Source organism: Juglans regia, chromosome 4 (genome assembly GCF_001411555.2).
Source record: "Juglans regia cultivar Chandler chromosome 4, Walnut 2.0, whole genome shotgun sequence".
Lineage (NCBI taxonomy): Eukaryota > Viridiplantae > Streptophyta > Magnoliopsida > Fagales > Juglandaceae > Juglans > Juglans regia.
The window spans coordinates 30,833,976-30,854,247 of NC_049904.1; the positions used below are offsets into that span (position 1 = coordinate 30,833,976).

The window sequence follows — 20,272 nt, forward strand, 5'->3', positions numbered from 1 at the left end:
ATCCTTGCGTCTTTGGGGTTCCCAACGTGCTTGAGATCGACCTCCAGAAAAATGTTTTTGGGTTAGTTAAATAATACTTTAGCCATAAAATGATTACACAAAAATAAATTTACAAACTGACTTGATTTGATAAGATATGTCAGATTGTAAAATTACTTTTATTATAAAGTAGATCTAACAAATCTCATAAAGCCATGTCAGTTTGTGAGTTTACTTTTATATCTGTAGCAGTTTTCTAGTTAAATTACATTAGGACGCAGTGCTTCCTGATAATCTTGATTTGTGTAATTTGGTCCTCTCAATGACACCATACTATGTCATTCGGGACTCCCCCACCTTAAAAATACCACCATCTAAGAAACATCAGAGTAGGCACAAACAAGACCAATTCTCAATGCTAATTCATACATTAAGAATTTTATAATCCTCGGCGATGCCCAATTGAATAATAAACAATGATTGGTATTTTACAATTACCAGTGAAGTTCATGGGTGAACTTAATTCATCACCCTTGTTGATTTGCAACTCAAATAATAGTAGTAGGAAAAAATAAATAAAAATATACCTAGTAGATCCTCTCTGCAGTAGACACAGGACGCAGGAAGACGACAATTACAGTGATGTTATCTTTGCTGCCTCGCTCTGCAGCCTCTGTTGCCAATCTCTTGGCGCACATTCCAGGCTCTTTGACCGTGTCTCTAATTATGTTTATAACATCCGAGTTGCTCACAACATCCCAGAGTCCATCGCTAGCCATTACCTGGTAAGCAATCACATATTTCTTTAATTTTCAAGGGTACTTTATCGTATGCTTTAACAACCATCTCTACTGTACAAAGTATACGGTGTACTTTACATATGGTTCCCATTGCCCAACTATGCCATGAGGTGTCGAATACAAAAATTATTTGATGATTTGCCTTTCTGCGTTTTCATTCACTGACATCTTTTCTTAAAAACAAAATATGAAACTTCAATATGAAAATCTTATGCCACTTTTCAGTTTTAAATAAGGGTCTATGAGTTTTTACATTTCAATAATAATAAAAAAAACAATGGGCCTTTTCGATGTGAAACTACAAGGGTCCTTACCAAGAATTCATCCTCTCCAGACAGATCTGTTTCAGTTATCTCAGGTTCTGCAGTTACAGCAGGCTTCAGATCATCGTCACCAATGGAGCGAGTGACCTATTAGTGGGAAAGAATTAGTGCTCTAACCACTGGATCAGTGACAAAAGAAGTTATAATGCAAGAATGGAAAACGGAGTTTATTACTTGGATGTGTTCTAGTGCGGTACTAGATTCTTCAATATAATTATTAATTGCGGGGTCTTTGGTTTGAGAGATTTGAAAGCTAACACCACAGGGAGGACTTCATATGAGAGATTGATACATCATGTTAGGATCACTAAATATAAAAACTTAAACCAGTAAGTTTAGGCTCAGTAAGGTAATATTAACTGCTCACTCTTGTTATTACTACCTAGTAGGCTAGTATGAGAATTGAGTATTCCAACAAATCTCCCCCTTCATCTGTGGGTCTTCTTCTAAAGCACATCAAGCATTCCAGCTTCACTCTCCCTTGAAAAAAAAAAAAAACTTTAGGCAATCTAAGCCCCATACATTATCGCATAATCCAATACTCACCACCAGAGCACCTTTACTCAACCATGGGTAGAGCCAACATAATAGTCACATGGGACTACTATGGTGGCCACCAAAATACAAGCATGATCACCTTGCTAATGTGGGGAGTAACCATTGCTTTATTGTGGGAGCCATCAACAACACACCACTCGCATTGAACGCTTACCTAGCAAACACTTGGCTATGATACCACTTATTTGGTTCTTAACTTCTTGGTTTGTGAGAGTTGAACATTGACACCTTGGGGAGTTTGTATCAGAAGGCTTGATATAACATGTTAGTACACCAAATTAACACAAAAACTTAAGCAAGTGGGTTTGGGCCTAACAATTAATATTAACCACTTAATTTTTCACAACTATCCAATATGGGACTTGACCCTTTAGCCAACTACATCACCCGTGTGCATTTATTCCAACAGCTGTGAGCGTCTCCTCCCTTATCTCCAAAATGAAAAAAATGAATCATAAGTAATACTGTAAATTAGTTGTTGGAATCTCTCTCTTGAAGGGAAACTGAAAAGTCTGTTCTCCGTTCAAGGGAAACTTCTCATTTGGCTTTCCCAGCAATATTCAGTTCCATTATAAAACCAAAGGTAAATATAACATTCTTCCAAAGAGAAATAACATAGGATAAGCAATATCATAGCAATAAAGTACCAGTTTGCAGAGAATTATAGGTTTGGGTTTGCTTTTGAATAATCTTTCTACTTGTAATACTGATTTAGGGTTTGTGTTAAGAAGAAATAAGAAAAGGAAATGAAGAAAAAGTGAGGTGATAGAAGGGAAGGAGGCAGTATTGTCTTTCAGCCATCTAACTGTGGTCTTATTGTTTATATGAGAACCAAAAAGTAAAGGAACAAAATAGCTTGCTCAATTATATGTATTGCTCTCTCTCTCTCTCTTATGAACTCTTCCCAAATCAAATGACCAGAACTGAGCTTAAAGCAGAGAGGTAGTACACTGAAAAGCATAAAATGGACATTGTCACAAAATCATGAAAGTGAAACAACCCTACAATCTTAAAGGTCAAAGTGACAAACCTGGAGAGCAGCAGGACCAACCCTCCATGTATCAACTTGCCATTTGACTTGTCCTCCTGCATTAACAACACGCTCTCTCTCCTCAAAGCAGCTAGCAACATGATCCTAATATATCAAAGTTGATGTCTTTGAGAACAATAACACCTAATGGTGAACCAGAAAAGACAAACAGTAATGCAGTGAACATAGTCCCAGCTCACCTTGGTTAGAACAATGGGGTGACCAGCCCGGCATAGTACTGTCCGGCAATCACCAGCATTAGCAACAAAAAGCTTGCTTCTAACTATAAGAGCAGCAACTGCAGTGCAACCAGGATGCCAGTCTTTCTGAGTACCTCTCTTGGATTTACGATAAGAATCTAGTTCATCTCTAAATGCAACATCTGTCTTAACGAATGCTTCCAATAATGCTTTTGAAGGACTACATTCATACATAAAAATAATTATTTCAAAAATGAAGAATATTAATACAAGAGATAGAATATGGATTTAAAAACCAGAGCAGAAGAAACCTGCTCGTGGAGCCGAAACTTTGCAAGAATCCTGGCAATGCTCGAGCAGAAAATTCAGCAGCTGCTGCACCTGCATGTGTTACAGCCACAACCCCAGGTCATGTCCTAACTAAAGCATTAACATCGAGGCTTACTAAGAAACACCATAACCAAATCATTAAAATCTGAAGTCTTGGTTTCCAGGTACATGAAGTCATAGCTCCTTTAATGATTCCAACAATTCGCTAGTATGCTTTTGATGACAAAAAAGAGACATATCAACAAATTAAGTGAAAAGACTCATGATCACAAAACTAAATGCTGTACTGATCTCTACCGATCATTATAATCCTCTCTTCCTGGAATTAGGATCTAAATTCAACATTAAGTAGTGGCAGTAAATCATCATTAAGCACCTCTATGGCCATCAAAGATCCCAAAAACATGGATATCCTTTTCATTGCACATATGGGGCATAAGAAAATGTGTATCCTCCATGGTTTCTCTTCGGCCACATGAAGCAAAGGACCCCCAAGAAAGTATAGGATGGTATGCCAGAGGATCATTTGAATTATTAAGCCAGACTCTCAAACTAGGTTCAGTGTCACGATAAGTTATCCGGGAGAAATGTTCTCCCTGTGTGGACCAGTTGATACTCTCTTGATAAGTTGGGAGGCTGTTGATGTTGTCCATTAGGTGATCATCACGAGAAACAGCAGGTTCACCCAGTGTCATATCCTTTGCTGTCTTTCTGTGTTCTAAAATCAAATCAAGTTCTGCAACTATGTCATTGAAAGAAGGTCTACTCAGCGGATTTGCATCCCAACACCTCTGTATCAGTGAGAGGAGACTTGATGGAGCACCCAACTCTGGACCAGCAAGTACTGGCCTCAATCCACCAGAAACCACAGCTGCTGTAAGTTGCTGCTCAGTATAGTTCATCTCCAGCACTGTGTGGGCCTGCCAACGGTATATATATGTCATGCATCAGTTAGTATCCTGTAACTCCCCAACATCTATCATTAATATCAATCCTGTCTTCCATTAAAACGAACCTCTGTCTTCCCCATCCATTCAACATCAAAGAACATTACTTGTAAGCCTACGCCCCCTTCCCCCAAGACAAGAAAAGAAAAACACAATTAAGAAAGCTGACCTGTGCTTCTGCACGAAGATCAGTATATGGGACAACACCAGTAATAAGCTCACTGCAATAAGGCAGAACTGATGAATTAAAAATGTCATACACATGCAGACTATAATAATTCAAATGATTCAAATTTATAAGAAAGCTTATCAAATTGAAACCGATAATATGATAATATGAAAGCATCTTGCATGCCATAATGCCTGGAATTTATAAGCTTGGCTTCCTAATTTGACATCTTCCGTTTTATACATTCAAGATGTGCAATGCAAATTGCCTGCTGTCCTATGAACAGTGAGACAATGATGATAACCAATCAACTGATAAATAGGACATGACCATACAGAGACACATGAAAAATATGGAATCAAATTAAACTTGAGCATATAAGACATGATCATGTCTCCTTTTGGGAAATATGCCGCAGAGTGTATTTTCAATCAAACTTGCCATAGATATATGAAATTTAGTATGGACTTCTTACAGACTGAAAAAAGTGATGAGGAAAAAAAGAAAAAGAAAGAACAGATGAGATCGATTGCTCAAAATGCCCAGGTTTCTGATTTGAGAGAGAGAGAGAGAGAGAGAGAGAGAGCTTTTATAGATTTCCACCCATGGGTATGACTTCTTATATAGATAAACCACGTAAACATAATTTTTATCATAAGCCTCTTTTTTTATTATTCTTTTCGACAAGTTTGTCACATACCTCTTTAAGCCTAAAAAAGTGTCAATTGCACTCGTGATTTAAAGTATAGTGTTAAGAACTTTATAATCTGGAAATGAAAGTATAGAAAGGAATTGTATTGAATGAATTGAGTAATCTGATCATTGTATTTACATCTATTTATACAGAAAAAAGAAGGTAACAGAAAATAACTAACTAATGTGTATTGTCTATTTTAGCCTTGATCTTTTCTTCTTTGGACTTTAATTCCATATTCTCTATATGCGATGCTATACTCCAACACCCCCCCTCAAGATGAACATGAATATTGAGAATGTTCATCTTGCGGAGAGTATGATGAAAAGGCAGTGAACCCAGTGACTTGGTGAGTATATCTGCCAATTGTAACCGAGAGGGAATGTAAAATAGCTTGATAAGCTTTTCTTGCAATTTCTCTCGAACCAAGTGACAATCAATTTGAATATGCTTAGTTCTTTCATGTTGAACTGGGTTGGTGGCAATAGACATTGCTGATTTGCTGTCTGTGTATAAAGCTGTGGGCTGTTGATGATCAATCTGCAAGTCTTGCAATGCATAGACTAACCATTGCACCTCACATGTTGTAGCTGCAAGAGCTCGATACTCAGCTTCAGCAGAGGATCGACTAATTGTAGCTTGCTTTTTGGACTTCCACGAGATTAGGGAGTTACCCAAAAATATTGCAAAACCTGTTATGCTTCTCCTAGTATCAATGCAGTCTGCCCAATCACTATCTGAGAAAGCTTTCAATTGAAGTTCTGATGATGATGAGAAAAACAAACCCTGCCCTGGTGTAGCTTTCAGATACCTTAGTACCCTCATTGCTGCTTGGTGATGGCTGACAGCAGGTTTTGCTAGAAATTGGCTTAACACTTGGACTGAATAGGCAAGATCTGGTCTGGTAATTGTCAAGTACAACAATCTACCAACCAGTCTTCTATACTCTGATGGATCTTCATAAAGCTCTGGATTAGCAGTTAGCTTTAGATTTGATTCCATTGGAAATGCAGCAGGTTTTGATCCAATGTTACCAGTGTCTTGTAATATGTCCAAGATATATTTTCGTTGGCAGAGTGAAATTCCAGCTTTAGATCTTGCTATTTCTAGACCAAGAAAGTATTTCAATGGTCCCAAATCTTTAATTGTAAACTGATCATGTAAGAATTTCTTTAACAGTTGAATCTGTTCCAAATCATCACTTGCTAGCAACACATCATCAACATAAACAAGTATTGCCATAAAAGATGTTGCTGACTTTTTGATAAACAATGAGCAATCAGATTTCCCTTGAGTGAAACCATAAGTGATGAGAGATTTAGACAATTTTTCAAACCATTGTCTAGATGCCTGTTTAAGGCCATAAAGACTTTTTAAAAGTCTACAAACTTGATTGTTTTGATTAGGCAATCCAGGAGGTATGTCCATGTAAACCTCTTCATGTAATTCACCATGCAAAAATGCATTATTCACATCTAGTTGGTGAATGTGCCAATTTTTAATTGCAACAACAGCAAGTAGGAGTCGAATGGAAGTGATCTTTGCAACAGGTGAGAAAGTGTCAAAAAAATCTAACCCTTCTTGTTGAGTGTAGCCTTTTGCCACTAGTCTTGCTTTATGTCTTTCTATGGTTCCATCAGATTTGTATTTGATTCTGAATACCCACTTACAACCAATGGTCTGTTTATTTTTAGGTAAAGTGACAAGCTCCCATGTTTGATTTAACTCTAAAGCATCTATTTCATTTTTCATAGCTCTTTGCCATTCTGGAAATTGGACAGCTTGTTTATATGTTTTGGGTTCAGATGAGGCTGTTATTGAAGTAAGGAAAGCTTTATGAGAAGATGATAATCTGCTGGTAGAAAGAAAGGAAGAAATAGGATAGAGATTACCTTTAACAGAACCATCATTAGAAGAATTTGAAGGGGCTGCATTTGAGATAACATGATTGCAATAGTAATCCTATAGAAAAATAGGTGATTTTCTGATTCGAGTTGATTTTCTGGTTTGTGGTTGATCATTGGAAATAGAATTATTCTGAGATATAAACACATCTTGGTCAGTGTTTGGGAGATTATCATCACGAGAAGTTGATGATATAGACTGATTAGGAACAGCAGTAGAAGTGGTAGGAATGGACTGATTAGGAACAACAGTAGAAGTGGTAGGAATGGATTGATTATGAAAGTAATAGCTGTTTTCTGATGGTGGGAATAAAATTGTATGACTTTGTGGATTAGAAGGTATATCTGTGAAAGGAAGAATATCTTCATAGAATATAACATTTCTAGAAATGAACACTTTATTAGTGTTGAGATCAATTACTTTGTAACCCTTTACATCAGAGGGATACCCGAGGAATATACATTTGACAGCTCTAGGATCAAATTTTTGTCTATGATTTTGAAGTGTAGAAGCAAAGCAAAGACAACCAAACACCTTTAAATGAGATAGTTTTGGTGTTTTATTGAAAAGCATTTCATAAGGGGTTTTATTATCAAGAAGAGGGGTAGGTATTCTATTGATAATATGAGCTGCTGTGATTTTCCTATATTGATAACATATAGAAGAGAGATTTTCCTATATTGAGTATTAGATACTTAAATGAACACTCAAAGACCCCTAACAAATGGTAATTTCAACGAATGAAAGAAACAATGCAACTTAAAATGGGTTATTCGACAACTGGTATCAGATTCTTACTTGATAGATACCCCAAAACTGTAGACATCTGATTTTTCTGTATGGATCTTCTTGGTTAAGATTTCAGGTGCCATATATATGAGCGTCCCAACCATATTTTTTTTGTGAAAACCACCAGTTGGCTTGCCAGATGATCTCCAGTTCTCAACAGAAACGCCTTTCAGATCTTTTTGGTATTCTGCCAAACCAAAATCTGCTAGGTGTGGGAACAGGTTTTTGTCAAGCTGCATCGCAGAAGCGTAAACATTAGTGTTCTACCTACAAGTCAAAATCAAGATTGGAATACTAAATTAGGAAATAGAATACCAATTGAAAAGAAGAACTTTAGAAGATATTTACAAGAATATTTGCTGGTTTCACATCCCTATGTATGATCCCGAGATTATGCAGATATTGCAAAGCCTTTGCTGGAGAAAAGGAAGTAATGGAAAGGAAAAGCAAGGAAAAGTTATCCAAATGAAACTTCTAAAAGTCAGGGAATTACATCTTAATCTTTTGATACAAGTTAAACAATATACTCAAGTGAAAGATTATCAAACCAACATGGCAATGCTTCGTATGTTGAAATATGTATTACATAAACAAATAACATGGCAAAAATAGTGAAAAACTGAATTTAAGAAAAACCCGAGGTAATGAAATTTTATACCTAAACAGAAAGTAATCGTGAGCACTTGATCGATGCCCGGACTCCATTCTTCCGCATGTACTTTCTCTGCGAGATTCAGATGTTCATAGAATTCGAAGAAGAACATGTAATTGGGTGGCTTGGCATGCGCTGCAACCAGTGTTGCTAATCCCGGATGATCTAGCATACTTGATTTGGATAGATTTTAAAAAGAAAGGAAAAAACTGAGAAAAAAAAATGCACAGTTTTCTCACCAAAACTCATCACATCAAACTCAAATCAAACTCAACACATTACGTGTTTAAATACACACGAACATATATATAGAGAGAGAGAGAGAGAGGGGGAGGGAGGGAGGGAGAGAGAGAGAGAGAGAGAGAGGAGACCATAACAACTGGAGCTCTTTATGGAACTTGTCAATGTCTTCAGAAGTAGACAAGATGGGTTTCTTCACAGCAACCTTTCTACCATACAAAGTTGCTGCATAAACAACACTCTCCGCCCCTACGATCAGCATTTATTTCCATTAGGAGTACTCAAATTGTTAGATTCAAAGAAAGAAAAGGTTAAATGAGCCTTAACTCTATTAGAAATTATAACTGAGCAAAGCCTCAAATCAAAGTGCGAATTGCAGAGACAAATAGTTTCTTACCGCGGGCAATTGGGGATAGGAGAGCATACGAAGAAGGTGGGAGATGCAGAGGGATCGATTTGCTGGTACAGCAACCTCTGATGCACGTGTTTGGCTCCGCAATCTCCAGCCCCATCTCTCTCTCTCTATCTCTCTCTCTCTCTCTGTGTGGTTATGAGGAATGTGAAAGAAACAGAGGAAAGAGAGGGAGTTCTGTGGAGATGAGAAAGACAGAGTGACAGAGAGGGAATAGGAAGCAGCAGCAGGGGCTTTCTCCGGTCTCTGAAGTTTCGTTTACTGTTTAGTTGTGAATTTCTGTCGTACAACTACAAGATAGCACACGACATATATCACGTGCTTTGCCACTGGCAATTTTTCTTTTCTTATTCGGGAAATATATATTTATATATTCATATAGCGAAATTATTACATAGTCTGGAATTATAAATGATTTGATACTTTCAATTTATTACAATATGACAGTAATATCAAAATTATTTTTATAAATATTAATTTTTATAACATTACACGCTATGATAAATTATAAGCACCATGTCCTAAGGGAAATGTCCTAAGAAAAAAGATTGTAACATTTCCCTTATAACAAAAAATTGACCGTGTGGTATTATTAATTTATTATAAGATGTGTGATGGTTTAAGATATTGAATACAATTTCACCTAATTTTTTTTATGTGACACATGTGACTGTCCGGTCTTCTTCCCTAACATACCACTTCCTAACAACCATTATACTCGAAAAAATTAACATTCACCATTTTATCTCTCTCCTATTCCATGCTTAGCATAATCACTATGTTAAGTTAAATATATATCTAAATATTTTATATCTAATTCTAGAGTTTGGATAAAAATATATCTGAAAGAGAAATTCTATTTATAAGCTCGTGTGGATATCATACGTAGTAAAATGCTTACATAACATAATTTGATTTAAAATATCAATTTTAAAAATTAAATTTTATGAATAAGACCTTAACATCATTTAAATAATGTCGATAGTATATTTTACATACTAATTTAAGAATAGAATAATTTTATCCCTATATATATATATGCATATGTATATTAATGGGATGAGTTTTGCTATACATCAGTTATTATTTATCTTTATATTCTATACTTGATAGCTTTTATTTTTTATAAAATGTGAAATATGAGATGTAGAATAATAAATAATGACGGATAAAAATAATTATTCTAAAGAGATATTTCGGGTTATAAAAGAGGAATATTCTGTTCTCCGTTCAAGTTTCCTACCTTGTAGATGCGGGCTTGAGGAGGAGAAACAAAATCGGGTCGATCCTAAACCAGCATGCTTCTAAGAGGGCCGAAGTGGCCTCGACCTGGACCGAAGTTTTTATCCCAACCAGACCCGATAAAGGACATTGTCGGGTCGAACCCGCCCAAAAGATCTTTCCACTTCTATTTGTCTTCCTCAACGATCAAGAAGCTTGGTCACCACCAAACGTTCAAAGGAACCTCCTCCTATCCCGTAACGCTCTCTGATACCGACGGGTTTCGAATCTTTTTCACTTTCGTGAGGGTGGAAAAGCAAAGCGCTTTGGAGGACACAGAATCAGATTCCATCACATATTATCAAACACAAGCATAACGACGATGAAGCTGACCATTGATAGGTTCTCTGTGGCTTTGTTGCTGGGCACTGTAGTAGTTCTTTCTGGGGTCTGTGAATTTGGGCTCTGCTTTGAAGACGACCAGTCCATAAGGATGAAGCTTGGAGGGGTTCACGACTGCAGGGGCTCTCAGAACAGCGGTGAGATCGAGACACTCGCGCGTTTCGCTGTCCAAGAACACAACAAGAAAGAGGTCGGTCGTTTTTCCCTTTCATTCCCCATCTTATTGGGTTTCTTTTATTTCTCTCGGGCATTTAATATCTCGTCTCAATTTTGTTTATCTTGTCAGTTTTAATGGGTATTTCTTCTGTTTCTCATGTGTTATTGTTGTTTCCTTACTCCCATGCGATCACTGCTGGGTCTATTTACCTGTTAAAAACTTAAAGAAGGAAAAACTAAATATTGAAGTTGGAGAATTAATAAAGTGATTATTTATTTACTTCTTACAATATCCAGTCTACTTTGAAATTTATATACAGGTATATATCTACGAATTATGGATTTTTGTTCTATCTTTATGCATACGAGTGATTGACATATTGTGCAGAATACCCTGCTCGAGTTTGCAAGGGTTTTGAAGGCCAAAGAACAGGTGGTTTCCGGTAAGATATACCATCTGACTCTAGAAGCAATTGATGCTGGTAAGAAGAAGATATACGAAGCTAAAGTCTGGGTGAAGCCATGGATGAACTTCAAGCAGTTGCAGGAATTTAAGAATGCCCATGATGCCCCTTCCTTTACCCAATCAGACCTCGGTGCTAAACGTGGTAATTGACTACTTCAATCTGTTCCTAAATTCCTGTGTTGGGTGTTTTTCCTTTCCCCCCACTTAAGTTGTAATTATACATGAATTATCTGTAATGGGCACATCAACAGTGCATGAGATAGGTATTGGTATGGCTAATGTTTCCAATGAACCTAAGTTTAGAGTAATGTGTCTATCTAAGTTAGGAGTTTTCACTGTGTGTAGATTATACAGTAGTCGTATGCTGTAATGCCCTTCTATGATTTCTTAAGTTGAATAGGAAGCATCACTTTTTTTTTTTGATAAGTAGGAACCATCAACTTTGCCATGTGGTGTTTTGGTGTATGAATGATGAGTAGAAAGAAATCAATTAGTTTAGAAAGAATAAACCAAAAATACATAAAAAATATAGATAAGTGTGGTATGTGGTATGTGGGGATGATGAGTAGCAAAGCTCAAATCTAATAAAACATCTTAACTCAAACCATTTCACTACTATTCACAGAATTCTCACAATTTCTCATCTCATTTCATTATCCAAGCATGCCCTAAATTTAAGAGTTTCAAGTTACAGGTTCAAATCTTTGGGAGTTAATTTTTTTTAACCTTTTTCAATAGGTAATTTCTGCTACTTATCATGTTACAAGTATATTTACAATAGTGTAGGCTTGATGTGCTTTAGAAAGCTACTTCATATTCCATACTCCTTTTCTTCCCCTTGGGCCAAGGCCTCCCTACCCTTATCCATTGAAAACATAATTTAATGTTGTGCCTTACCCATTGCCTCTATCTATCCAAGATCTTGCACTGGCAGCATCTGGATTCCTATTTTTCTTTCCATTATTCCATGTGGATCCTATTTTCTGATTTTAGATGTATGGTTTTTGAGTGATGGGATTTGTTCTGGTTGACTACGGGTTTTAAAATCTAGAATTCTGGTTTGTTACCGAAGGAATTTACTTCTGTTTAAATGCAGGCCATTGAAGAATGTGGCAAATTTGATTTGCTTCTGCGGGGGGGATTTGGATTATGGAAGAGAAGTTCAACAAATATTGAAGGCTTATAAAAAAAATAGATAAGAATATCAAGGAAAGTTTTATTTGAAAGTTTGAACAAGTAACTCCTAAATCAGCATCCACCTTATACCTTTATAGGTGTTAAATGCATTTGAAGAGTCATGGTGCTACTTGGGCAATGTGATTATTGAACAAAGTAGAACTCTTTGGCACTCAGCCTATTACATGATGTGTGAACTTACTCCTTTCTGACCTTTTAATCCAGATGGATATGGGTTTATTTGTGTTAATGCGCTTGTTGATTACACCTACTGTTTACTGATTATTTTATATATGCAACCTCTTATCTTTTATTCAATTTTTGGTTTTCAGGTTTAGATATTTATTTCATGTGGTATATTTTTCTTCACTTTGTGTGACAGTGCTCTGTAGTTCCTATCCAGGAAACTAACCGATTGATATAGCATACACATGTCGTTCAGATTAATGTACTTCATGCATAATGATCATACATAAAAGATAATCACATTTTCATCATGACAAGTTCATGATGAAAAAAACTTAAGGAGGATAATAAAAACCATACAAAAAATTACATGTCCACCGCCACACGCTTGTACAAGTGAGATGGCAACCTGGGAGTGGCCATAGCTTGTAACGGGGTCCGCATGTAAGTGACCAATCCGGGATTTTCTGACATGTCAATCTCCTCTGGCTTGATCCCTTCCGGTGGTGTCCAAACAAAATGGTGCAATAGGTGACCCAGCATGGACGTGACCAAATTGATACCAAGTTGTGCACCGGGGCACACTCGCCTGCCCGCACCAAATGGAAGCAGCCGGAAGTCATGACCCTTCATGTCAACATCCTCCTCCAGAAATCGCTCCGGGCGGAACTCGAGCGGGTTTTTCCACATGGTCGGGTCACGCGCTACGGCCCAGACATTAACGTGAACATTTGACCCCTTGGGGATGTCATAGCCACCAATCTTCACATTGGCATTGGCTCGGTGGGGGAGCATCAATGGGGTTGGAGGGTGCAACCTTAGAGCCTCTTTGGCTACACATTGCAGGTAAGGTAGGTTAGAAAAATTGGCCTCGGTCAGGACTCGTTCAAACCCAATGACGCGGTCTAGCTCTTCTTGGGCCTTGTGTTGCACCCTTGGGTTCTTGACTAGTTCAGCCATAGCCCATTCTACTGAGATTGCAGTGGTGTCCATGCCCGCAGTGATCATGTCCTGCACAAGATCATAGAATAAACTCTGATCATTACCTTACAAAACCCTTGGGAAATGCCTTTCATATTTACTGAAACTCTCATGTATTAGTTCCAATTTCTCACACACCCAAAGGAGTCCAATGATGGTGTCCTCGCTAAGATCATATTTGTCCTGCAAAGTAAGTAATGCATCGACAAAATGCTGCTTGGCGCCGCCACTTTTCTGGCGTGCCTGCGTGTGCTCTTCCATGATAGCTCTGGTGAGTCTGTCCCTCCTCGCACCATGCTTGGCGAAAGCCTCTTCCTCAAGTGGAAACATCCAACGAAGCCATGGAATGTGCTCTGCCATGGCAAGTGATGCACCAAGCTTCAATCCATTGGCCACTATTGCCTTGAATTCCAACCCTTGCTCGTCCATTACCCCTTCTGAGTTCACAAACCGTTTCCCAAATGCCAATCTTGTTATGTTGTTGAATGCTACTGCTCCCAGATATTTCTTCACCAACAAACTCTTACCATCATTATCTGCAACATAAATACATCAAACAATTTTCAGCTTACTTTTTCTCATAAAACTAAAGTGGGTTTATTTTTAATAGGTTGACATTATTATGTTGAATACTATTACTAAGAATTAAAGCCAGCAGATCTCATGGATGGTGGAATAACTGTGGACTCTGGTCCAAGTTCTAATAAAAGATTAGACTCAGACCACCTTAAAATTGCCTACTTTTGACGGCTACGAGTGGCATCAAATTATCAATCCCCACGACCTTTCCTGCTCCGGTCCCAAGCACAACGAGTTTGAAATAATACATTAAACGATACTGTTGTCAACTAACAGCTTTAACTCCTGTCTCAATTATTTTAGCAGAAATAAACTGTTCAAGCAACAAATTAAACGTTGATTTTTTAGGATCCTTGTCCCATTTTGTGCATAGATTTTGTGAAAAAATTAATAGGATATACGAAGCTAATTTAAAATATTGATTAAATATTTAAAATTATTAGAAATTAGATACCAATATATATCATAAGCTTTTGCAAGGCCTTATTTTATTGTCTTATTTTTTGAAGTCAAGAAAACTAGTGAACTGGTCTATTATGGTACCTGACTAGCTTATCCCATCTTTTTTTTTTTTTTTTTAATTATTGACATGTGGCTATCATTACACATAAAAAAAAAATTAAAATTCTTTTGCAAATTACTCGAGGGAAAAAACTGATCGAGTTACCGTACCCCATATATCATTATTTAATAACATAATTATATATATAGTAACGACAATAATAAAAGAGGAATAGATGAATGTTATGTATCAATTAAGTTACTGTTTATTTTCATATAATATATCTATAATTTTTTTTTTTTTTACTGGATGTGATCAATACAAGAAAATTACTTATTTGCAACCAGTTATTTTTAATGAAATGATTATTTTTAACTAAAATGAACCTGTTTTTATCGTAAATAGTCATTTTCATAGCAAAAAAATGTCACAAATACCTGTTTTTTTGTAATGGATGGTGTTTTTCATAGAATATAGAGTGTGGAATAATAAAAAATAGAAGAATTTTTCATAATAAAAACTACAACATTTCAACTAACTTATATAATATAAAACAAATAAGAAAAATAAATAAAAAAAAAGCGTACGTACGTACCAGGATTGGCGCAGTCCTTGAAAATGGATTCAACCATGGCAGTAACTTCATCTTCCCTAATGGGTCGAAGAGACTCCAACCTCTTTGGGGTGAAAAGCTCGAGGGTGCAGACTTTCCTGACCTTCACATAGTGAGGTCCATAGTCCGCCCATATAAGGTCCTGGCCGTCCCGGCTAAACTTCGCTGCCGACCTACTTCTGTGCCGATCAGCCAGCTGCTGGTCATTTTCCTTGAGCACTTCCTTCGCCAGCTCCGAGTTCGACACGATCACGTTCAGCCTCGATCCGAACCACACCGATATAACGGGACCGTATGCCTGCGCCCACTCGGCAAAGCACCGGAACCTCACCGGCTTTATGTCGTAGAGGTTGCCGACTATCGGCCACGGGCGGGGGCCAGGTGGGAGCTTGAATCTTAGCCGTTGGTAGAGCATGTATAATGCAAGGAAGAGGAGGATGAGGCAGATGGGTAATATTAGAGGGAGAGCCATTGGAGGAGGAGGACTAGGAGGATCAGGAGAAGAAAGAAAACGTATGGATTGCTCTGTTGTTGGTGAAGTAAAAGAAATGGTTGGAGAGTTGTCAATATATATCAGAGAAGAGGAGTTGGTGAATGCACTACTGTCCAAGTTATGATGCTCCTAACGCATGCATTCAATAATAATAATAATATATTATAAAAAAAAAATACTCATGAGGTAATTTTAAATATTTTTATTTCATTAAAAATATATATATATATATATATGTATATGATTTCAATGACATGATATTTTATAATAATATAATGCCATTCATATTTTGAATATACCTGGACAATTTATACATTCATCATTAGAATGAGATCATACACGTGGAATGATATAGTTAATCGCCGTTTTCTGATTTGCAAACAGATGTGGGGCCTACGGCATGTGGACCAGTAAGGGTGGTACGTTTTGTTGTGAGGGTGACGGGTGGGGGAGGGGAGAGGATTAGTTCGTTGATGGTGGTTGGTAAAGTGAAAAAGGGTGAGATACTTCAAAGTAAAAACGGGATTGTGATGGAATCAAAGTTTGGTGAGATAATTGACCTTTGTATTTATATAGCCCACAGATTTAAGCTTTTTCAATAACGTGAAAAGGACGATGAAATGCAGGAGTATGGTGTAGAGGGCCCAGGGGTGCTCACCCCGGATCGGGTGTTTCTCTCCCAAACCCGCTTCACATGGGTAAGAGGAGAGTTTGGGCTACCGTACCGTACTGGTATCGCCTCCCGTGGACGGGGGAACATTCCGTCCAAATGCCGGAAGGTGAATTGACCCCATTATCGTCCATCCCACCCCACTCACCCCGTCTCTTTATACATCTTGTTGATGTTGTGTTTTGCAGTCCGAACAACTCCATGGAGCCCAATTCGTCCACCTGCAATGAAATCTTCGGGATAGTAGGAGATACCTCCGATGCTAAAATCAGTGTGAGTTCATTGGAAAAATAATGAACTAAAGTGTTAAAGTGTCTGAACCCCTCTCTTGGTTGAGGGAGAATGTATATATACTTGGTTGGGGTAGTTCTTAGGAAGGGGATGATGGGTGTGCCACTCTGATTTGGGGTCGGGTGTCCTTACCATCTCCCTACTGCATAGTAGACGTGTCAAACCTGATTGTGACTGTTACTAACACCCCAAGAGACACGTCGTGGCGTGCCCAACCCCATGATGTATTAAATGTGGCGTGGTGTGTCTGCTTTCGTCCCATTAAATGTGGCGTGACCTCGGTTAGGTGCATCCATCCCTTTGGCCTGTCCGGACGCCAGGGTCTAGGGACAGGGGTTGTTGGCATGTTGTGGGGTCAGACGGCTCTGCCTTCCCTCCTTTAGTCAGCATGCATTGCACGATTGCTTCCCTTCCCTGGCCGACCTGGCCCAGCCTAGCCATTGTCCTTGGGATCCGAGACTTTTTGGGCCTTATGGACCGGGCCTACTCCCCCTGGTCTGACCCTGGGGACTACTACCCTCGCACATCCCATGGAGCTTTATCTAAACCCTTCGAGCCAAGTTTTGGTCTACTTTTTGACATTGCTAAGAAAATTAGGATGTTGCTAATTTGCTCCCATCTATATTAAATGTAGACCAAAATTTTGAATACCGTTTTGATTAAGACACTGGAACGAAATATTTCGTTACCGGTATTGTTTCAGGATAATATATATAGATAAATTAATTATATATGTATAAATTATATTTCAAAATAACATTAATGCAAGACTTAAAAAGTTAAAACACATATTTATAAAACTAAAAAATACTTCTAACTTTTCAATCCAACTATTAAAAAAAAAATCATTCATCTTCATCACAAAAAGGGGAATAGGGATGTGATTTTCAGTTTTCAAGAAAAGGGGATTAAAAAAAAGTTAAGAAAATAACTTTCATATGTGAGAATTTGAGTAAAAATTATGAAAATACACTAAAAATACAAAAATATAAAATTTCGGCTGGCGCATTGAAAACTGGCTGGTATTGACCGAGATACATTGAAATGACTGATATTTAATCCGGTACGAAACACATCTCCCCCTTGCTGGTTACTAGTCCGGCACGGTATTCAAAACCTTGATATAGACACCAGAATAAAGAAAAAAGTGGAAAGATGGACATGGTGAGGCTGAAGTATTGACAAAGTTCCAATCAACTAAAAAAAAAAAAGATTCATAGCATATGCATACAAACATTGCAATATGGTGTTGTTACAAGTCTTTTTGCCCTACTTCATAGCATATTATTTGTGCTTTGTTGAAAGCATATATTTTCATACTATATATGCCCCTGACTCAATAATCTTGTTGACTCATCGAATCTTAATAAATCATAAATTTTCGTAGAACATTTTTTTTCTTCTTTCCTATAAACCCATTAAAGGCCTTACAACTTGAACACCTACAAACGACTTATGGCTTGAGAACCTCATTGAAGGATTGCAACCTTAACACACTAAAGGACCCACAACCCAGACTCGACAGTCCTCAAGGCCTCCATGAAGGATCCATAACACAAATCCTTTGATGGAGTAGAACTCGGAAAATCTACTAGAAAACTTGTGAAGACTTTTGCTAAACTTGTCTTACCTACGTGAGATGCTAATTGTATTGAGAATATAGAGAAACAAATATTATATGGAAGGAAATATAAAATGGATGATCTAGAGGATTTAGCAGGAGGATTTGTGGGGATTACAAATATTCAAGAAACAAGTTTCTATACATAGTGTATGAACAGACTCCTAGAGTTAACACAGTGAAGCTAGCCGATAAGTCTGACTTGCAGTGCATGGAAAAAAAATCAAGTGAAGCTTGTATAGTTGTCAACAAATATAACGTAGAAGCGAAATTTTTCATGAGAAACAATAGGAGCTGAACACCATAAATCACAGTAAATCTTTTGGAAAGGGAAGGTCACTTTATTTTCACTACTGAGAAAGGGAAGTTTACAAGATTTTCCCCTTTGACAGCTTGTACAAATGGGGCTGCTATAATTATTTTTGTGACTCAATATAGAGATAAGTTTACGGGAATGTAAATTATTCAAGACTTGAGGGTGGAGATGTCCAAGTCGGAGATGCCAACGATCAGAGGTCACATTCTAAACTCGTTTGAGAAGAAAGCACTAGGTGGATGATCAAGCACGTAAAGGCGGCCACTCCTATGCCCCGTCGCCATTACCCGTTGTGTTGTCTTATCCTTTATCACAAAACCATCACCATTAAATTCCACAGCAAGTGGGTAATAAGTTGTAAGCTTGTTAATGGATAACAATGAAATTGAAGAGGAACCAGTACCAAGTTGTGCTTGACCAGTGTGAATAATAGGGAGAAATTCACCATTGCCCACCATGAGACCCTCGGACCCAGTATAAGGCTGAAGAGAATGTTGAATGAATAGTTGCCTTGACTACCGTTGTGCCTTTTATTTTTATTGTTGTTGCGTTAGCCATAGAAAGCCATATGAGGTGTGTGTTGCTTTAGCATCTAAATTGTGCCTTTTAGCATACCTTTCAAGCAGGGTGACCATTTTTTAGTAGACAGGAACAAGGGGTCAAAGCATGGTAGTGGTGAACATTTCATAGTCTTTCCCAAGGCCGTGAAGTAACCACCATGATTTTTTGTTGTCAGGAACGGGTTTTCCAATCGTAACAAGATCATTGCATATTGTTTTGAATTTGCGAAGGTATACAGGCAACGTAGATGTGCCGCGAGCAATCAACATAAGCCGTTGCTTTAAAGCAAGACTTTGATCAGAGGAGCTATGGGCAGAGGCATGAACTAGAGCATTCCAGAACTCAATGGCAGTGTTGAGGCCAACGAACCTCTTCCGATAGAGTGGCAGTAAGCCAACCTTTGACCAAACAATTTGATTTGTGCCATTTTACAAGGAAGGATTGAGTTGGGAACCAACATCATCTCTATCAACATATTGAGGAAAGGGCTTGGTTCCACCAGAGATAAATCCTTGGAGATCATAACTCTCAAGAATATTCAGCATTTGGATTTTTCAAAGAAGAAGATTTTGTTTAGGTAGTGGACATGTTTGAGGTATTGTGTAGTCCTCCTGTGGAGTGAAAGCGGAAGGAGTGGAGGTAGTGGACATGTTTTAGGTATTGTGTAGAGAGTTCTTGCAACTTGCTATTCCTTTTATAATACCATGAAGACTTTTGCTAAACTTGTCTCACCTACGTGAGATGTTGATTGTATTGAGAATATATAGCAACAAATATTACAAAGAAAGAACTATAAAATGGATGATCCAGAGGATTTACAGGACGAATTGTGGGGATTACAAATATTCAAAAAACAAGTTTCTATACATAATGTATGAACAGACTCCTAGAGTTACGGTGTGTGAGCTGTAGGGCTATCAACTTGATCCTTCTAAGTGGTCTACGTTCTAACACACGCAAGAGAAATGTTTAATCTTCACATAAATCTTATGCAATAAAATTTTATAGAA

General features: G+C 37.7%; 3 protein-coding genes across 3 annotated transcripts; 1 reads left to right on the forward strand and 2 right to left on the reverse strand.

Annotated features, from left to right (window-relative positions):
- Positions 1-371: 371 nt before the first annotated feature.
- On the reverse strand, positions 372-9,302 carry LOC109019011 (protein kinase and PP2C-like domain-containing protein). The gene is made up of 12 exons (XM_019001226.2): positions 9,014-9,302; positions 8,748-8,865; positions 8,383-8,549; positions 8,073-8,140; positions 7,734-7,957; positions 4,337-4,388; positions 3,597-4,140; positions 3,202-3,271; positions 2,891-3,110; positions 2,691-2,795; positions 1,094-1,189; positions 372-761 (listed from the first exon to the last, which is right to left on the reverse strand). Exons 1-12 carry the CDS (start codon positions 9,126-9,128, stop codon positions 567-569), a joined length of 1,974 nt encoding a protein of 657 aa, XP_018856771.1. The 5' UTR covers positions 9,129-9,302; the 3' UTR covers positions 372-566.
- A 1,125-nt stretch (positions 9,303-10,427) lies between these two features.
- Positions 10,428-12,767, forward strand: LOC109019009 (cysteine proteinase inhibitor). The gene is made up of 3 exons (XM_019001219.2): positions 10,428-10,841; positions 11,196-11,415; positions 12,370-12,767. Exons 1-3 carry the CDS (start codon positions 10,632-10,634, stop codon positions 12,375-12,377), a joined length of 438 nt encoding a protein of 145 aa, XP_018856764.1. The 5' UTR covers positions 10,428-10,631; the 3' UTR covers positions 12,378-12,767.
- A 134-nt stretch (positions 12,768-12,901) lies between these two features.
- On the reverse strand, positions 12,902-15,861 carry LOC109019007 (cytochrome P450 98A2). Its single transcript, XM_019001218.2, has 3 exons — positions 15,293-15,861; positions 13,755-14,152; positions 12,902-13,646 (listed from the first exon to the last, which is right to left on the reverse strand). The coding sequence occupies exons 1-3, from the start codon at positions 15,780-15,782 to the stop codon at positions 13,002-13,004; spliced, it is 1,533 nt and encodes a 510-aa protein (XP_018856763.1). The 5' UTR covers positions 15,783-15,861; the 3' UTR covers positions 12,902-13,001.
- Between the last annotated feature and the right edge of the window lie 4,411 nt (positions 15,862-20,272).

Excerpts from the sequence above, each read along its gene's own strand:
- LOC109019011 (XM_019001226.2), bottom strand. The coding sequence starts at position 9,128 with ATGGGGCTGGAGATTGCGGAGCCAAACACGTGCATCAGAGGTTGCTGT. Across the intron at positions 4,141-4,336 it reads ATCTTCGTGCAGAAGCACAG|GCCCACACAGTGCTGGAGAT; the intron begins GTCAGCTTTCTT and ends TACCGTTGGCAG. Across the intron at positions 3,272-3,596 it reads GATCTTTGATGGCCATAGAG|GTGCAGCAGCTGCTGAATTT; the intron begins GTGCTTAATGAT and ends TAACACATGCAG.
- LOC109019009 (XM_019001219.2), top strand. The coding sequence starts at position 10,632 with ATGAAGCTGACCATTGATAGGTTCTCTGTGGCTTTGTTGCTGGGCACT. Across the intron at positions 10,842-11,195 it reads AAGAACACAACAAGAAAGAG|AATACCCTGCTCGAGTTTGC; the intron begins GTCGGTCGTTTT and ends CATATTGTGCAG.
- LOC109019007 (XM_019001218.2), bottom strand. The coding sequence starts at position 15,782 with ATGGCTCTCCCTCTAATATTACCCATCTGCCTCATCCTCCTCTTCCTT. Across the intron at positions 14,153-15,292 it reads CAAGGACTGCGCCAATCCTG|ATAATGATGGTAAGAGTTTG; the intron begins GTACGTACGTAC and ends TTTATGTTGCAG. Across the intron at positions 13,647-13,754 it reads CCATCATTGGACTCCTTTGG|GACATGATCACTGCGGGCAT; the intron begins GTGTGTGAGAAA and ends GATCTTGTGCAG.